Consider the following 16,776-nt stretch of genomic DNA (forward strand, 5'->3'; position numbering starts at 1 on the left):
CTAGTATCTCTTGAGCTGAACCTGCTCTGAACCCCCTGAGGAATACCTCTTTAATCTCTGCGTTGTCACACTGGAAATATGCAAATTAGGTTCAAGGATTTGTAAGTGGTTCAGGACTTTGCAGAACTGCAGCAAATCTTCACAGAGGGGAAATTATAAATTCTGAGTTTCACACAAGATGAGACGAAAACAAAGGGCAGGGCAATTCTCACAGAGGGCATAACAGTAAACAGGCACCTGTTGTAAGAAGCAAATTATAACCTCACCTGTCTAATCCCTAAACGGTATGCAAGGATGCGGTCCACAGCATCTGGGTTCATTTGAGTCCACTGCAGACTGTAGGAGTAAACCCGAGGTCTGTTCTGCCAGAGGGGACTGTAGGTGTCGTAGTAGAACTCTGGGGCATAGGCTTTGCCTGCAGAACACAGACATACAAAAACACGGAATGATAAAACAGTTCTCAAAAGAACGATTCGATTTTTCAACTGCAATCTTTATTCATCTGCTACAGTACCATTTTGTGAAGGGCCCTTTTGCTACATGCACATCTCAAGTCTACCTTTAAATTTCTCACCCCTTGAGGGAAAAAATGCACTAAGATTGTTCATTTCTCCTTTGTTATTAAGTAATTCTCAAGTGTCATTTTTGGTCCAGGAGAAAATTGGTTTGCTAAATAAAGAAATCATCTACAAAGAGGTCTTGCATGGCTAAAGTGACTGACATTGGATATTCAGACTATTATGCCTCCAGATCAGGGGTGGGCAAACTTTTTGGCCTGAGGGCCACATTGGGGAATGGAAATTGTATGGCGGGCCATGAACGCTCACAAAATTGGGATTGGGGTGCAGGCTCTGGGGTGGGCTGGGGAGGAGGAGATTGGGGTATAGGAGCGTGCTCTGGGTTGGGACCGAGGGGTTTGGAGGGGGATCATGGCTGGGGCAGGGGTGCAGGAAGGGGTGCAGGTTCCGTTTGGGGGCGTGGGCTCTGGGGTGGGGCTGAGGATGAGAGGTTTGGGGTGCAGGAGGGTGCTCTGTGCTGGGATCGAGGGGTTTGGAGAGCGGGAGGGGGATCAGGGCTGGGACAGGGGGTTGGGGCATGGGGAGGGGCTCAGGGGTGCAGGCTCTGAGCGGCGCTTACCTCAAGTGGCTCCCGGAAGCAGTGGCATGTCCCTTCTCTGGCTCCTACGGGTGGAACGGGCCCCAACCCTCAGAGTGGGGCCATGCTGTGGCTTCCAGGAGCCATGTGGTAGGCCCCCCCGACCCGGTGCCCCGGCTGGAGTGCTGCAGGGCCAGAGCGGGGCCAAGCCGCGTGGTGCAGCCCCCCCAACCCAGCGCCCCGGCTGGAGCGCCGGAGCAGAGCCGAGCCGCGTGATGAGGCACCCTGACCCGGCGCCCCAGTGGGAGCTCACGGGCTGGCTTAAAATGGTTCGTGGTTCCGGCCCACAGGCTGTAGTTTTCCCACCCCTGCTCCAAATTCTCCGTCAGAGCAAATACATTAAGCATAGCTGCCACACACAACAGAATCAATTCCAAATGACATCATGTACCGCAACCTGAAAATACAATACCTCCGTTCCATACTTCAGTCCTAGTCCTACAAAGATATAGTTATATCCACAGTATATTATTTAGATACATCTGCAGATATTGCACAATAAACACAGAGTTGGAAGTGGCATTTTCAAATACACTGTGATATACTAACAGTTTACCATAGTGTATGCATTTTTGTTCCTTAAATTAGGAAAAGCTAATATGATTTGCTGTACATATAATGAAATGATATTTGAGCTCTTATTAAAATGCAATCGCCTTAGGGTATTTCTTGACTCAAACACAGAAATGCCATTAACATCTTTACATGCAATGTATTTTCTCAGTGAAGGAGAAGACACTTTGCTTACAATTAGAACTGGCTGGAAAAACTTGGAGAGAACCATAATTCTGTTGGAATATACATTACTGTTGAAACTGAAATGCTTTGAAAAATCAGATCAATTTTGCTGGAATGTCATTTCAGACGGCCCTCTGCCTCCCAAAAGTCTGACAAAGTCTAAATCAGACATTTCAGCATTTTCATAATGAACAATTTCAATTTTTCTTTTTGAAACGGGTGTAGATTCTCCATCACTGGCAATTTTTTAAATCAAGATTGGATTTTTAAAAAAGATATGCTCTAGTTCAAACAAGAATTATTTCAGGGAAGTTCTGTGGCCTGCATTATACAGAAGGCCAGGCTACATGACCACAGTGGTCTCTCTGGGTCTTGGAATCTGCAAATTGATTTTTTTTGTTTTGATTTTTTGGATTTTGTATTATATTATGTATTATAAAATAATAAAAACATTTTAAAAAGTCAAAATCAAAACAAAAGAGTTTGATTTTTATAGAAACATCTTTTTTTGATTGACAAAAATTGACTGATTTTTTTTTTTTAAACTTTCCTTTATGGAGAATTTGAAAATTTAAAATTTTCATTGCAATTTGGAATGAAGTCAAATGTTGAAATCTCGAAATACTTCATGAAATGGAACCTCCATCCTCTGCCCAGCTCTTCCTACAATGTTAGCGTTAGTACAGTTATCAGACAAACAAAAATTGGTTGCGTTGGAATGAGAGTTGTAACTTTTAAAACAACATTGCATTTTTATCAAAAGAAACATTACAAAGCCAAAAAATATTAAGTTCAGGTAAAATTTGAAAAATAAACCCCCTCAAGTTTAACAAAGTTTTTGTCTGGGAATTTCCTCAAGTATTTAAAAAACGTTACAAAATGTTCTGAGACAGATTACTAAAACATATAGTCTATGAAAGATTGAATGTGTTTGCATGTCGTGAAATATTATTGTCATGTAAACAACTGCAAATCTCCACTGGAGCCTGTGCTCAGAGAATGTAAAGGACCTTTATGGGATTAGGTACGCCAAAACAGTCCATGAGAATAATCGGTTTTGGTGACCTGGGGCTCTTAGAAACCCTGTTCTAGGCCAGAGCTTTCCAGGCCTTATTTCCTGCTTCTGTCATCCTGATCTCCCTTCTTCTGTGTCCAAACCCACCAACATGTCAATGTTTGCAGACTGCAGCTGTGCACATTGTAACAGTCACATCAGATCTCCCAGAGATTATAATGTGTGTATTCAAAATACTCTTTAATATCACCTTTGTCTAATTACCCACAAACATTATGAAAATTAAATGACGTCGTAACCTGGTAGAAGACCACAGGTGAAATCCCAGCCCTACTGAAGTCAATGCGTGTTTTACCATTGATTTTAATGGGACGAAGACTCCACTCAACATGTGCAAAATTTCAGACAGATTGGCTTGGTTTGACCCACCTGGGGAAGGGGAGGATCAAGAGTAAGTTCACAACCGAAAGTGAGTCACAACTTAAATTATACAGAGAGAACTTCTAGCACTAAGTATGTGTGGCACAGCTAGCAACCTGTCCAAGCTAGCCTGCGGCTCAAGTTAGCCAAAGGATATAGCCAGGGTGGGTAGGTTTCAGACATCTTGGTCGCTGAACCCAGCATAACCAAATGGAGTTTGAGGGTCAGGCATTTCCAATGGGTGTCACTGTTATAAACAATGGATTAAGAAGTATTAAGGACTGAAGGAACTACAATACTGTGAAGGTATAATGCACTGGCCAAGCATGTACGGTCGTGTCTCCCTCTAGTAGCTGTCCCCTGCAATGATGGTATACAGCCTATGACTGTAGCACAGCTGAAGGAGCTCTCCTTTCACTCTAGTGTTAGGGCCTTGTGCTTTAGACACAGAGGGTCTTCGGCTTCATTACCACTCATAACCATAGTGCCCATATATACAAATGGCCATCATTGCTACGGAGAGCCAGTAAGGTGAGGAAAAGTGAAAAAGGGAAATGAAACGGGAGATGAAAAAATATAACGAGAAAAGACAAAAACCTGTGGTCCAAACCACACTATGCAAAACATGTAACCCTGACATTTATTTCAGCAATAACGATGAAGGCCCAGGGTATTTCCTGAGGATTAATGACCCCCTGAGGTGAAGGTGAGAGCCAGGAACCTCAGTCAGTCATTGATGCCTAGGGAAAGTTCCTAGGCTGAGGACATTATTGCTATCACAAGTAGCTGCTGGAGGAAAAGTTTAGAACTAACTGTATGAAAAAGTCTCATATCTTTGTAATGTTCCATTCTGTTGGTGCCACATTATGCCAAGGATAGACAAATATGTTTATGTTGCATATTGACCCTTTATTACTTGGGCTCATACTTATCTTTCAGAGGAAAAAGTCACCTGGGAGTTTAAGCACCTTTCCTGTGTCTACCTTTATTGAGTACAGTTTTGCTGAACGCAAATAATAATCTCCCCCCCCTCTACTGCAGATGACCACAATGGCATCTCTAGGGGCCTACGAAATGGATACATTATCAGGCTCTCGTCACAACATGGGTACCTGTAGAACATAGTCACCTTTTCTAATATAACAAGGACTCATGTACACTTCCAATTCCATCCTAACGCACAAGCCTTACTTTATGAATGAGAATTTAACACCACAACATTAAGCACCTGATTTGTGAAATTTGGTAGCCCCAGAAAGCTGGATATTGTTTTGGAATTCACCAAATGTCTCTTTTGAAGATGGTTCACTTGGGCCTTGGAGAACGAAGCCCTCACTGAAATCATTTGCTTTGAGCTAGGACAGATGCATAATAAATGCAAATCTGCAACGGTGCAATTGTGCTGCTTCCGGCAGATGGTGCTATTCGGCAAAGACTGTCTTTGGAACTAGATAGAGAGTGGAGATAAATGATCCAATAGCTGTAGCAATGACATTTGGCCAAATAAGGATTAAATGCCAGGATGCAGCAGTGTAAAGGAAGGCAAACAATCGATTCTATTAAGAACTAGCTCACTGACCTGTTCTGAGGTGTTACACATAGTCACAGCCAGCCATTCCCTTGTGTTAAGAGGGGACTGCTCAGGCCATGCCCACATGGGCCACTGAGCCAGGAAGGGTCTGTAACCACTGATAAGTGAGGCCTGGTTGGAGACTCCTGGGAGGACCAGTCCTGACTCTCCCCATTTCCCTTCTGGCAATGATCTCCTCCTTCCTCTGCTGGGTCTCCTGTTGGGATGATCTCAGAATGATCACAGAAGGTCGTGCACCTCCCCTGCTTTACCTGGATACACTCTTAGGTGCGCTGAAGTCTGGGGTGCACAGCCCTGGGGCATGCGGAATTTGCACTGCCAGTCGCCAGGCCACGTGAGAGAGAGTTACGGATATCGATGCATAACTGTACACTACACAGCTAACCCAGTTCTCATTCGACGCAGTGGGCAGGGCCGGCTCCAGGCACCAGCTTACCAAGCAGGTGCTTGGGGCGGCCACTTCGGAGAGGGGCGGCAAGTCCAGCTGTTCGGCGGCAATTCGGCGGACGGTCCCTCACTCCTGCTCGGAGCTAAGGACCTCCCGCCGAATTGCCGCCGCAGATCACGATCGCGGCTTTTTTTGTTTTTGTTTTTGTTTGGCTGCTTGGGGTGGCCAAAACCCTGGAGCCGGCCCTGGCAGTGGGCATCTTTCCACTGACTTTAATGGGAACTGGACCAGTCCCAGCGTGTCCTGGTGTCAGTAAGGACAATATTGTCCGATATGTATGGGGGATACAATTCTCTCTCATTTATGAAGTCCCTAATTTGTCAATCCCTTTTAAAAATTAAAACACACATTCCTTATGGAGAGCTATGGACCAGATCATCAGCTGCATTCTATTATGCCAACGCTGCTGAAGATTTGGCCCCATGTACTTGCCAAGTTTTATAACCGAAACCACTTTAAGTTACCTGGGCATTTAAAGAAATGACTAACTTGAATTATGTATTGAAGTGCAGAGGCAGGAAAGTGTTTTCGTATCATACTGTAATAAAACAAAAAAGGTTGGACAGGCATTACATTGACTAGCACACTGGAGCCTAGTCCTTGGCTGGCGTTTCCAGGTCAAAATGTCATCACTACATGTTACAGCCCTTAGTGGAACTCTCCCCCAATCATAAATAAGTACTGCAATCTACCTGGTCTGCATGCTAATTGGTCAAAACCTGGGGATACTTCAGAAAAAAATCAGTGTTACCATTTTCCTTTGAGATTACATTTTTGTAATAAAAACTGAGGTGCTTTTTGTAGCATCAGCTGCTTCTTGCATTTGGTGAACTGCCACCATAAAACAGATAGGGTTTGGTTTTCCTTAAGTGATCAGGAAAACAACACACACAAATCACACTGAGATCAAGCGTGAGAAATCTCACCCCAAACGGTCTACGATTTGGAGGGTTAGGGAAAGTTATGCAGAGCACTGAATACAGTATTTGCTCTTAAGAAAGATACCATAATGTGTCTGATTCTTTCACTGATCTGTTCACTGTTCAGTGCACACCCAGAAAACACCACAATCTGAGCAAAGTGCAGGTGCTCATGCAGTGTCTGCCAGGGTGCGCTGGGTAAGCTGGGTTGACCATACGGACATGATGGATAAAGGAATTGGGTGGAAGAGAAGAGTCCATCCCAGGAGAAAGTCAGGTGAGGTGGGGATAGTATACTGGACTGGAACGGGTTATTTAGGGGCACCAAGTGGTGAACTTTGTGGTTAAAATTTTAAACCTCCCCTGCCCGAAATCTTTGACCCCTTATCCCTTAAGCAGCTCAGGTTGCCTCCCATATCTTCTTTTCCGGTTTGAAATGTGGGCATGGCTCCTCAGACCATCAGCATCCTAGAGCATGAGACTTACGGCAAGTCTTCATCGCAGCAGGGACCTGTCTCTGTTGTAAAGCAAGCACATAACTGGGACAGAAACGAGGCTGTTTATATAAAGCTCCCATCATTCCACATGGGTCAGCAGAGTCATTTCTAACAGAGCAGCACAAGTCAAATATGCCTAAATGAAATGCAGCAAAGCCTGGAAAGGATTTTCCTCCTTTCCATATATGGGAGCCCCACGTAAGCTTATGCGTCTGGGCTGTGTTCAGTGTAATACAGAATGGAAATTCTAGGGTTAGATTCTAGCAGATTGTTTATATTCTTATTCATCCGCCTACTAATCAGCACTTATATTATCTAACCGTGTCCTCTACATGTATACAGCCTTTGATCTGCACACAGAAGTCCCACTGTTTTCATAAGAGTTGCAACATGGGGCTCATGACCAGCATGCGTCTCTTAGAAGTAATGTCATTATAGCGCAAATTCATTGTGTCTAGTAGCGATGTTACCTACAAATAACAACCCCAGGATATCCTCGTTAACAATACAGGTGACTTTCCCATCAATAACAGCAGAAAATCAAGGTGAATACTTTCTTTGCAGATCCTTAAAATTGAGTAACTAAACTATTGCAGTGTATGCTATTTACAGCTGGGAGACATTGCTGAAATTTTATTGCACACAATGTTTAGATGGATCAGGACATATAGGTGAATGAAAGACAGATATGGGTAGATTTAAGCAGCAGGATGCAAATGTATGAACTTAACAACTGGGAAGGGACTTGCTATCCACCCTCCATCTCTCATATACCAGGAATTTTACTGGGTTCAGTGCAGGGTTCCCAACATATAACCAATAACTCAGGGTAGACCCTCGTCATCCTAACCCCGGGATTCAGCTCACTTCTGAATCCTCTTCTGCCTCCACCCTCTGCAAAGGGGGGTAGATGATGCCAAGAGGGCTCTCAGCCTGTGAAGACGTCATAGATTATAAAAACAGGAGCATTGTGATCATGTAATCTGATCTCCTGTGTAACACAGGCTGTAGGATTTCCCTGAATTAATTCCTGCTTGAACTAGAGCATAACCTTTTAGAAAAAAAACATCCAATCTTGATTTAAAAATTTCCAGTGAAGCAGAATCCATCTCAACCACTGGAAAATTGTTCTCATGGTTCATTACCCTGACTATGAAAAGTCTGCACCTTATTATACAGTCTAAATTTGCCTAGTTTTAACTTTCAGCCACTGGACCTTGTTATACCTTTGTATGCTACACTGAAGAGCCCTCTATTATCAAATTTCTATTTCGCTCGTAGGTACTTACAGACTGGTCAGTCACTCCTTAACCATCTATTGTTAAGCTAAATAAACTGATCTCCTTGAAGCTATCACTTTAAGGCAGGTTTTCAAATCCTTTCCTCATTCTCATGGCTCTTCTCTGAACCCTCTCCAATCTTTCAACGTCCTTCTTGAATTGTGGACACCAAAACTGGACACAGGATTCCAGCAGTGGTTGGACCAGTGCCAAATACAGAAGTAAAATAATCTCTCTATTCCCACTGGAGATTCCCCTGTTTATACATCCAGGGATCACATTAACCCTTTTGCCCAGTGGGAGCTCAGGTTCAGCTAATCCCATACGACTCTCAAGTCTTTTTCAGGGTCACTGCTTCTCAGGACAGAGTATCTCAGCCTGTAAGTAGAGCCTGCATTTATGACCTTACATGTGGTTGTACTGAAAGAAGCATTGTTTGCTTAAGTCCAGTTTACCAAGCGTTCCAGATCGCTCTGTATCTGTGATCTGTTATCTTCATTATTTACCACTCCCCTAATTTTTGTGTCATCTGTAAACTTTATCAATAATAATTTTATGTTTTCATTTAGGTCATTGATGAAAGTGTTAAATGGTGGAGGCCCGAGAGCCAATCTCTGCAGGACCCAGTAGAAACACACCCACCCGATGATTCCCATTTACGGTAACATTCTGAGATCTGTCCGACAGTTTTTAATCCATGTAATATATACCAGGTTGATTTTGTTTTGTTCCAGTTTCTTATTCAGAATGTTGCGTGGTGCTAAGTCAAACATCCTACAGAAATCTACATCAACACTGTTACCTTTATCAACCTAATTTATAATCTTATCAGAAAAAGGCAATTAATTTGACATGATCTATTTTCCATAAACCCATGTTAATTGGCATTAATTATATTATTTTTTTCTTTATTACATTCAAGCCATTCCTTTATTTTGTCCATGATCTATGTCAGATTGACAAGCCTCCAATTACCTGGGTCATTCTGTTTATCCTTTCAAATATTAGCACAGCATTAGCTTTAATTCTGTTCTTTGGAACCTCTCCAGTGCTCCAAGACTTCTGAAAAAAAAATCAGGTCTCCCTTCCCTTTCTCCTTGGAGGCAAAAGATCACCCAGCCATATTGTGGATTTCATTCTCCCCTGGGATATTGCCCTTTTATTCTTTATCTGCATGGACATCAGCCACTAGTCGAGACTAGTTAAGCATTCTTCTATTATCTCTTAGCATTAAAATTTCTGTACTTACTCCTTTTAACCTAAACCTGAACACCACAATGTTGTGAGGCGAGCAAAAATACCTCCAGCCTCTGCCAATATGACCCAATGGAAGAAAAAAAACCCTCCTTCCTAATTCCCAAAACAGGCCATCGGTCAGACTCCTGGCATCCTGGAAACACAGTTCAATATCCCGCACCTACAGGGACGGAGAGCAGCAATATGGCAGGATGGCCCCCTGATGCTTGGGAAGGCTTTACACATTGAGAAGAGGCCTGTGAAAGCCAATCAGTTCCCTTCATCCTTCCCTGGCTGGCCAATTGGAAGCAAAGGGGTCTCTCCCCTCCAAGCACATTCCTATGTGCACTTAGAGGTACAAGGAATGGCTTGACTCCAACATGTCTGGGCATGAGCTATTCTCTCTTATGATTTGGCCATCCCCCTGCTGAACTGACCAAACTGCCACCTCACCCACCCGCTGCCCAATGGACATAGGAAGGGGCATTGTTGGACTGCTTCACTGTGTGTGAAAAGACAGAGAGAGAGAGAGTGTATATCATAATCACTGTACATCATCAGTTGATAACCAGCAACTCTGCAGAGGTAGAAATGGAAGCTTTGGAACATTGGAAGGAGCAGCTTCCCAGCAGAACCTAGCCTTAGCACTTCTTGAGGGATCAGACTTTAATGTCATTGTGTCTATTAAAGCAGTTGTGGAGGTGCTTTAAAATAACATAGACTATCAGGGTTGGAAGGGACCTCAGGAGGTCATCTAGTCCAACCCCTGGCTCAAAGCAGGACCAATCCCCAGACAGATTTTTGCCCCAGATCCCTAAATGGCCCCCTAAAGGATTGAACTCAGAACCCTGGGTTTAGAAGGCCAATGCTCAAACCACTGAGCTATCCCTGCCCCCTCCTTTCAGTTATTCTCTACCCTGAACTGTTGGACTCACAGTAACAGCTTTTACCAGGGGAAGGATACAAAAATAGTCAGACACATTTGTTCACCTCTACAAAACATTTCTAAAGTATTTTTTTGCCATGCATGATGGGGCGTATGTGGAATATGTGATGGCGCGGTGGGGGATACAGAATTTGATTGTGCTCCATGGGGATGACCTGTATAATGTACAGGGATGGATAGAGAAACAGAATGGTTGAATTCTGTGGCCTCCCACACAGCTAAAGGAGGCTGTGGATTTTTCAGCTTCTGTCCAGTGCTACTGCATCAAAGCAAATACACATTGTGATGTGTTTGCAAATATTGCTTCACCAACGTGTGGCCTGTAAGGGCTATATTCACCATTAGCGGTACTCAGAGGAACTACTCAAACCTTTAGCTGGAGCAGATACTCAGGTTAAAAAAAACACATGTTCATTGGCCTACTCTCCCTGGGATTCAGATGTAATGTTCTGGAAAGGAAAGGCAGCCCCCTCTTAGCTCAAGCTCACTACATCCCCACACTTATCTAAACCTGGAAGTGGTTCTCGGGCCTAGACAGCCTTTCTGCAATCTGTCACTTTCCACATGTGAGTTGTCCTAGTGCAGAAAGCCACACATCATTATTGGTGAATACAGTCTTTGCCCCTTTATGTCCTTCTGTCAGGGTTCCCTCCCCACTCTGAACTCTGGGGTACAGATGTGAGGACCCGCATGAAAGACCCCCTAAGCTTATTTCTACCAGTTTAGGTTAAAACTTCCCCAAGGCACAAATCCTTCCTTGTCCTTGGATGAGTACAGCTGCCACCACCAAGTGATTTAAACAAACAGTCAGGGAGGGGCCACTTGGAGCCCTATCTCCCCCCTGCAAAAAATATCCCCCAAGCCCCTTCACCCCCTTTCCTGGGGAGGCTTGAGAATAATATCCTCACCAATTGGTTACAAAGTGAGCACAGATCAACCCCCCTGGGTCTTTAGGACACTGAAAAACAATCAGGTTCTTAAAAGAAGTTTATTTTAAAAAAAGATAAAAGAATCACCTCTGTAAAATCAGTATGGAAGATAACTTTACAGGGTAACAAAAAAGATTCAAAACACAGAGGATTCCCCTCTAGGCAAAACTTTAAAGTTACAAAAACAGGGATAAACCTCCCTCTTAGCACAGGGAAAATTCACAAGCTAAAACAAAATCTAATGCATTTCCTTCCTATTACTTACGATTTGTAATCTTAGAGGCCTTTAGTTCAGGTCTGGCTTTGGGAGATGTATTTTCCCCGCCCTGTTTCCTCGCTGACCCGGAGAGAACAACACAAAGAGACAAAACAAAAACCTTCCCCCACAGATTTGAAAGTATCTTCTCCCCTCATTGGTCCTTTTGGTCAGGTGCCAACCAGGTTATCTGAGCTTCTTAACCCTTTACAGGTAAAGGAGGGATTTTATGCTACCCTTAGCTGTATGTTTATGACACCTTCATTTCAAGCAAGAGCTAAGAGGGTTTTCACGGGGCGTTGCTGGTGCATATTCTGTAACTCTAGCTGTTACCAACCATCTCAGCAGCAAGTTCAACAGCCTATATACACAAATAGAACCCCTGTCCAGGGAAATAACTATCCATGTTGAGAGTGTTAAAGAATATGCCTACCCACGCACTGTCATTGCAGGATGGTTGAAATGAAATGTCGCAATATATTTGTCTCTCAGAAAGGCTGGAATAGAAATTTGAAGGAATGTAATATTAGAGCTCAAGAAACATGAACTTGAGAATTTAATATTTCTAGTTCATTAATGGTGAGCAAAGGACTTTGTTTGCATTTATTCTTTAATGGTTCTGTTCGTGAGAAGGGAAATTCAAAGAGGACAGCCAAAGCGTCTTCTATCTAAATCAAACAAATGAGAGTTCCTTGGCTGTCATGCCTGCCAGGGTCAAGATTTTCAAAAGTGGCAGTACTTTGGGGTACCTTAATTTGTAGGTGGCCAGCTTGAGACACTTTAAAGGGAACTGATTTTCATAGGGTGGCTACGTAATACATTCTGACACTTAGTCCCTCTTGCAGCCACCCAAATATGGAGGTGCCCAAAAATCACTAGCCACTTTTGAAAATCATGGGCCAGGGCCATATCAACCATATGAGAAGGGCACGACGGGCATGATCCAAAGCCCACTGTTAATCAAAATCTTTCCATGCACTTTAACGTGCTAATTGCCCGGAAAATGAATAGCCTGACATGGCCCTTATCACATAGCACCTTGATTTTCCATTGCACATTTTCAGGCAAGCTCCAGGAAGAATCTTTGGGGGTGTACAGTGGGATCAGTTAACATTGCCTTCTTTCCCTACCTGAAACCTCTCTCTAGGCCAGCTGCTGCATGGAGGTGGGCTTGTTTTATGTTGGGAGCAGTTCCAGTGTTCTTAATCCACTTCCCTAAGCCAAGGTAAACTTGAAGCAGCCCAGACATTCCTAATGTGCTGATGAGCCACACAGCCATCATAATAAGAGGTCTCTTCCTTCCCCCCTGCCCCTTTGCAGTTATAGGGCATGGATCACAAGGAGCTGAGTCTTCTGAGTTCCCTCTAACGTCAATGGGAGAAGAGGGTACTCAGCACATGCAGTATCACACACACAAGCGTACCCATCACTAACTACACACCTCTGATCCTGTTCTATGGAAATCCGGTACAGCAAAACAGTCTGCAATATTTCCACAAGAACCCACACATGACCAAGACGTGACAGAGCTTTTTCGCAAGTGGCACCAGCCGTCAAAATCTTCATGCTGTGTTCATCTACATTTCTAAACAATGCACACACACACACACACACTTTCCTGACAGCATGCAGGAGAGGAAATCAGCTCAACGGTATTAAAGAAAATGTTATGGCAGATGGTGTTAAAACATCATTTTCTGAGGGATACGAATCGTCGAGTTCTGGAATGTAGCTTTCAGAATTACCTATTTTGTAAAGAATGCAAGAGTGGAGCAGACAAAGAAATAAACAGAACTCTTCCCATTTCTAGTTCCTAAATGTTACTGAAAAAGCCAAAGGATGCACTACCCCACTACTGTACAAGCCCCTATTATTTCATACTGTGTTTATGTGGCCATTAACCCATCTCTTGTGCAGCTACTTCCATACATCACTTTGATTCCTCTTCATGGTACATTCTAAAATGCTGGTGAATAAGCTACCTAGTGGTATATTTTCAGCAAGGTATTCAGGGAGGAGAATACTATGGCCCCAATTCAGAAAAAAAACATTCAGTGTGCTTAACTTTGAAACACACGCTGAAGTCCCACCGCAGTCAATGAGACTTCAGCATATGCTTAGGTGCTGTCCTAAATACAGATGGAGTGAAGCACATGTGTAACTATTTCTTGGATGGGGATCTAGTCATCCAACTCCTGTTGTTTGTAGAAGATCTTTGCTTGATTTTTCACATATGACACTGATTTTCATCCCTTAACGCTTCAGAAACTAAAACAATGTACATAGGAGAACTACATTTTGTCTAAGTTGTCCATGTATAGTTTCCAAGTAGCATAAGAAATTATATTCCAGGAAATTTACCATATGCCATAATGTGTATTGTATATTTAAATTATACTGGGCGCAAACACTATCCTTCAATTTCAAAAGGTCCCTCACAAAAGGCTCTTAAGCAAAGTAAGCTGTCATAGGATAAGAGGGAAGGTTCTCTAATGGACTGGTAATTAGTTAAAAGATAGGAAACAGAGGGTAGGAATATATGGTCAGTTTTCAGAATGGAGAGAGGTAAATAGTGGTGTCCCCCAGAGGTCTGTACTGGGACCAGTCCTATTCAACATATTCATAAATGATCTGGAAAAAGGGATAAACTGTGAGGTGGCAAAATTTGCAGATGATACAAAACTACTCAAGATAGTTAAGTCCCAGGCAGACTGCGAAGAGCTACAAAAGGATCTCTCAAAAGTGGGTGACGGGGCAAGACAATGGCAGATGAAATTCAATGTTGATAGATGCAAAGTAATGCACATTGGAAAACATAATCCTAACTATACATATAAAATGATAGGGTCTAAATGATCTGTTACCATTCAAGAAAGAGATCTTGGAGTCATTGTGGATAGTTCTCTGAAAACATCCACTCAATGTGCAGCGGCAGTCAAAAAAGTGAATAGAATGTTGGGAATCATTAAGAAACGGATAGATAATAAGATAGAAAATATCATATTGCCTCTATATAAATCCATGGTACGCCCACATCTTGAATACTGTGTGCAGATGTGGTCACCCCATCTCAAAAAAGATATATTGGAATTGGAAGAGGTTCAGAACAGGGCAACAAAAATGATTAGGGGTATAGAATGGCTTCCGTATGAAGAGAGATTAGTAAGACTGGGATGTTTCAGCTTGGAAAAGAGATGACTAAGGAGGGATATGATAGAGGTCTATAAAATCATGACTGGTGTGGAGAAAGTAAATAAGGAAATGTTATTTACTCCTTCTCATAACACAAGAACTAGGGGCCACCAAATGAAATTAATAGGTTGCAGATTTACAACAAACAAAAAGAAGTATTTTTTCCACACAACACACAGTGAACCTGTGGAACTCCTTGTCAGAGGATGTTGTGAAGGCCAAGACTATAACAGGGTTCAAAAAAGAACTAGATAAATTCATGGAGGATAGGTCCATCAATGGCTATTAGCCACGATGGGCAGGAATGGTGTCCTTAGACTCTGTTTGCCAGAAGCTGGGAATGAGCGACAGGGGATAGATCACTTGATGATTACCTGTTCTTTTCATTCCCTCTGGGGCACCAGGCACTGGCCACTGTCGGAAGACAGGTTACTGGGCTAGATGGACCTTTGGTCTGACACAGGGTGGCCGTTCTTATGTTCCTAAACTCAACTACATTTTCTCCCTAATTATACAGGCAGACTACAGATGGAGTTTCAAAGTACCATCTTAGTGTTTACTTTAGCTTGTCTTGCATAGACAAACAGTAGTAGATTTGCAGGCAGGATACATAGATTCATAGATTCTAGGACTGGAAGGGACCTCGAGAGGTCATCGAGTCCAGTCCCCTGCCCTCATGGCAGGACCAAATACTGTCTAGACCATCCCTGATAGACATTTATCTAACCTACTCTTAAATATCTCCAGAGATGGAGATTCCACAACCTCCCTAGGCAATTTATTCCAGTGTTTAACCACCCTGACAGTTAGGAACTTTTTCCTAATGTCCTTGCTGCAGTTTAAGCCCATTGCTTCTTGTTCTATCCTTAGAGGCTAAGGTGAACAAGTTTTCTCCCTCCTCCTTATGACACCCTTTTAGATACCTGAAAACTGCTATCATGTCCCCTCTCAGTCTTCTCTTTTCCAAACTAAACAAACCCAATTCTTTCAGCCTTCCTTCATAGGTCATGTTCTCTAGACCTTTAATTATTCTTGTTGCTCTTCTCTGGACCCTTTCCAATTTCTCCACATCTTTCTTGAAATGTGGTGTCCAGAACTGGACACAATACTCGAGTTGAGGCCTAACCAGTGCAGAGTAGAGCGGAAGAACAACTTCTCGTGTCTTGCTCACAACACACCTGTTAATGCATCCCAGAATCATGTTTGCTTTTTTTGCAACAGCATCACACTGTTGACTCATATTTAACTTGTGGTCCACTATAACCCCTAGATCCCTTTCTGCCGTACTCCTTCCTAGACAGTCTCTTCCCATTCTGTATGTGTGAAACTGAGTGTTCCTTCCTAAGTGGAGCACTTTGCATTTGTCTTTATTAAACTTCATCCTGTTTACCTCAGACCATTTCTCCAATTTGTCCAGATCATTTTGAATTTTGACCCTGTCCTCCAAAGCAGTTGCAATCCCTCCCAGGTTAGGAGGGAGGGAGTTACTCTGATGTCACAAGGCCGCTGCTCAGGCTCCTGTGACAACAGCAGCTCATGGGCACTCTCAAGGGGAAGCTGATGATAAGAAAGGATGAAAAGAAGAAGACGAGCTGCTTGGGCAACATAAGCAGCAAATGTAGGGTTTGTGGCAGTACCCTGTAGAATTTCTACAGAAATGCATCCCCGCCCTTCCCAGTACCTGCCAGCTTGTCCTGCATAAGCAACATGTGTGGCCCTCTAATAATTTTCATTTAATTATTGATTATGATCCATCCTTAAGGCTAATTATGACCCTATCCTCCAAAGCAGTTGCAATCCCTCCCAGTTTGGTATCATCTGCAAACTTAATAAGTGTACTTTCTATGCCAATATCTAAGTCGTTAATGAAGATATTGAACAGAGCCGGTCCCAAAACAGACCCCTGCGGAACCCACACTAATAGTGAAATCTTAAGTAGATATGGAGATTGTTATTTAACTCTTTTGTCTATTTATGCCTTCCCCCCTCCCCTGATTCATATCTATTTCTGCTAATTTGTTTGGAATTAGTTTGTGAGTGCAGTACCTTGACGATCTCTGCTTCCTTTTGGGGGGGCATTCACAATTTTAACCTGACATGATCAGCAGTTCAGTACAGGAGATGATCAAGGTGTCTTGCACTTAAAAAAGAAG

At 43.0% G+C, this 16,776-nt stretch overlaps 1 protein-coding gene across 2 annotated transcripts in view; it reads right to left on the reverse strand.

Annotated features, from left to right (window-relative positions):
• Positions 1-16,776, reverse strand: part of MDGA2 (MAM domain containing glycosylphosphatidylinositol anchor 2) — a 631,329-nt gene that overhangs the window by 91,805 nt on the left and 522,748 nt on the right. For both annotated transcript variants that reach the window (XM_065403864.1, XM_065403863.1), the window contains exon 10: positions 267-415. In XM_065403864.1, the coding sequence (XP_065259936.1) occupies positions 267-415 (149 nt within the window). The remainder of the gene's footprint in view (positions 1-266; positions 416-16,776) is intronic.

Source organism: Emys orbicularis, chromosome 4 (genome assembly GCF_028017835.1).
Source record: "Emys orbicularis isolate rEmyOrb1 chromosome 4, rEmyOrb1.hap1, whole genome shotgun sequence".
In the NCBI taxonomy this organism is placed as follows: domain Eukaryota; kingdom Metazoa; phylum Chordata; order Testudines; family Emydidae; genus Emys; species Emys orbicularis.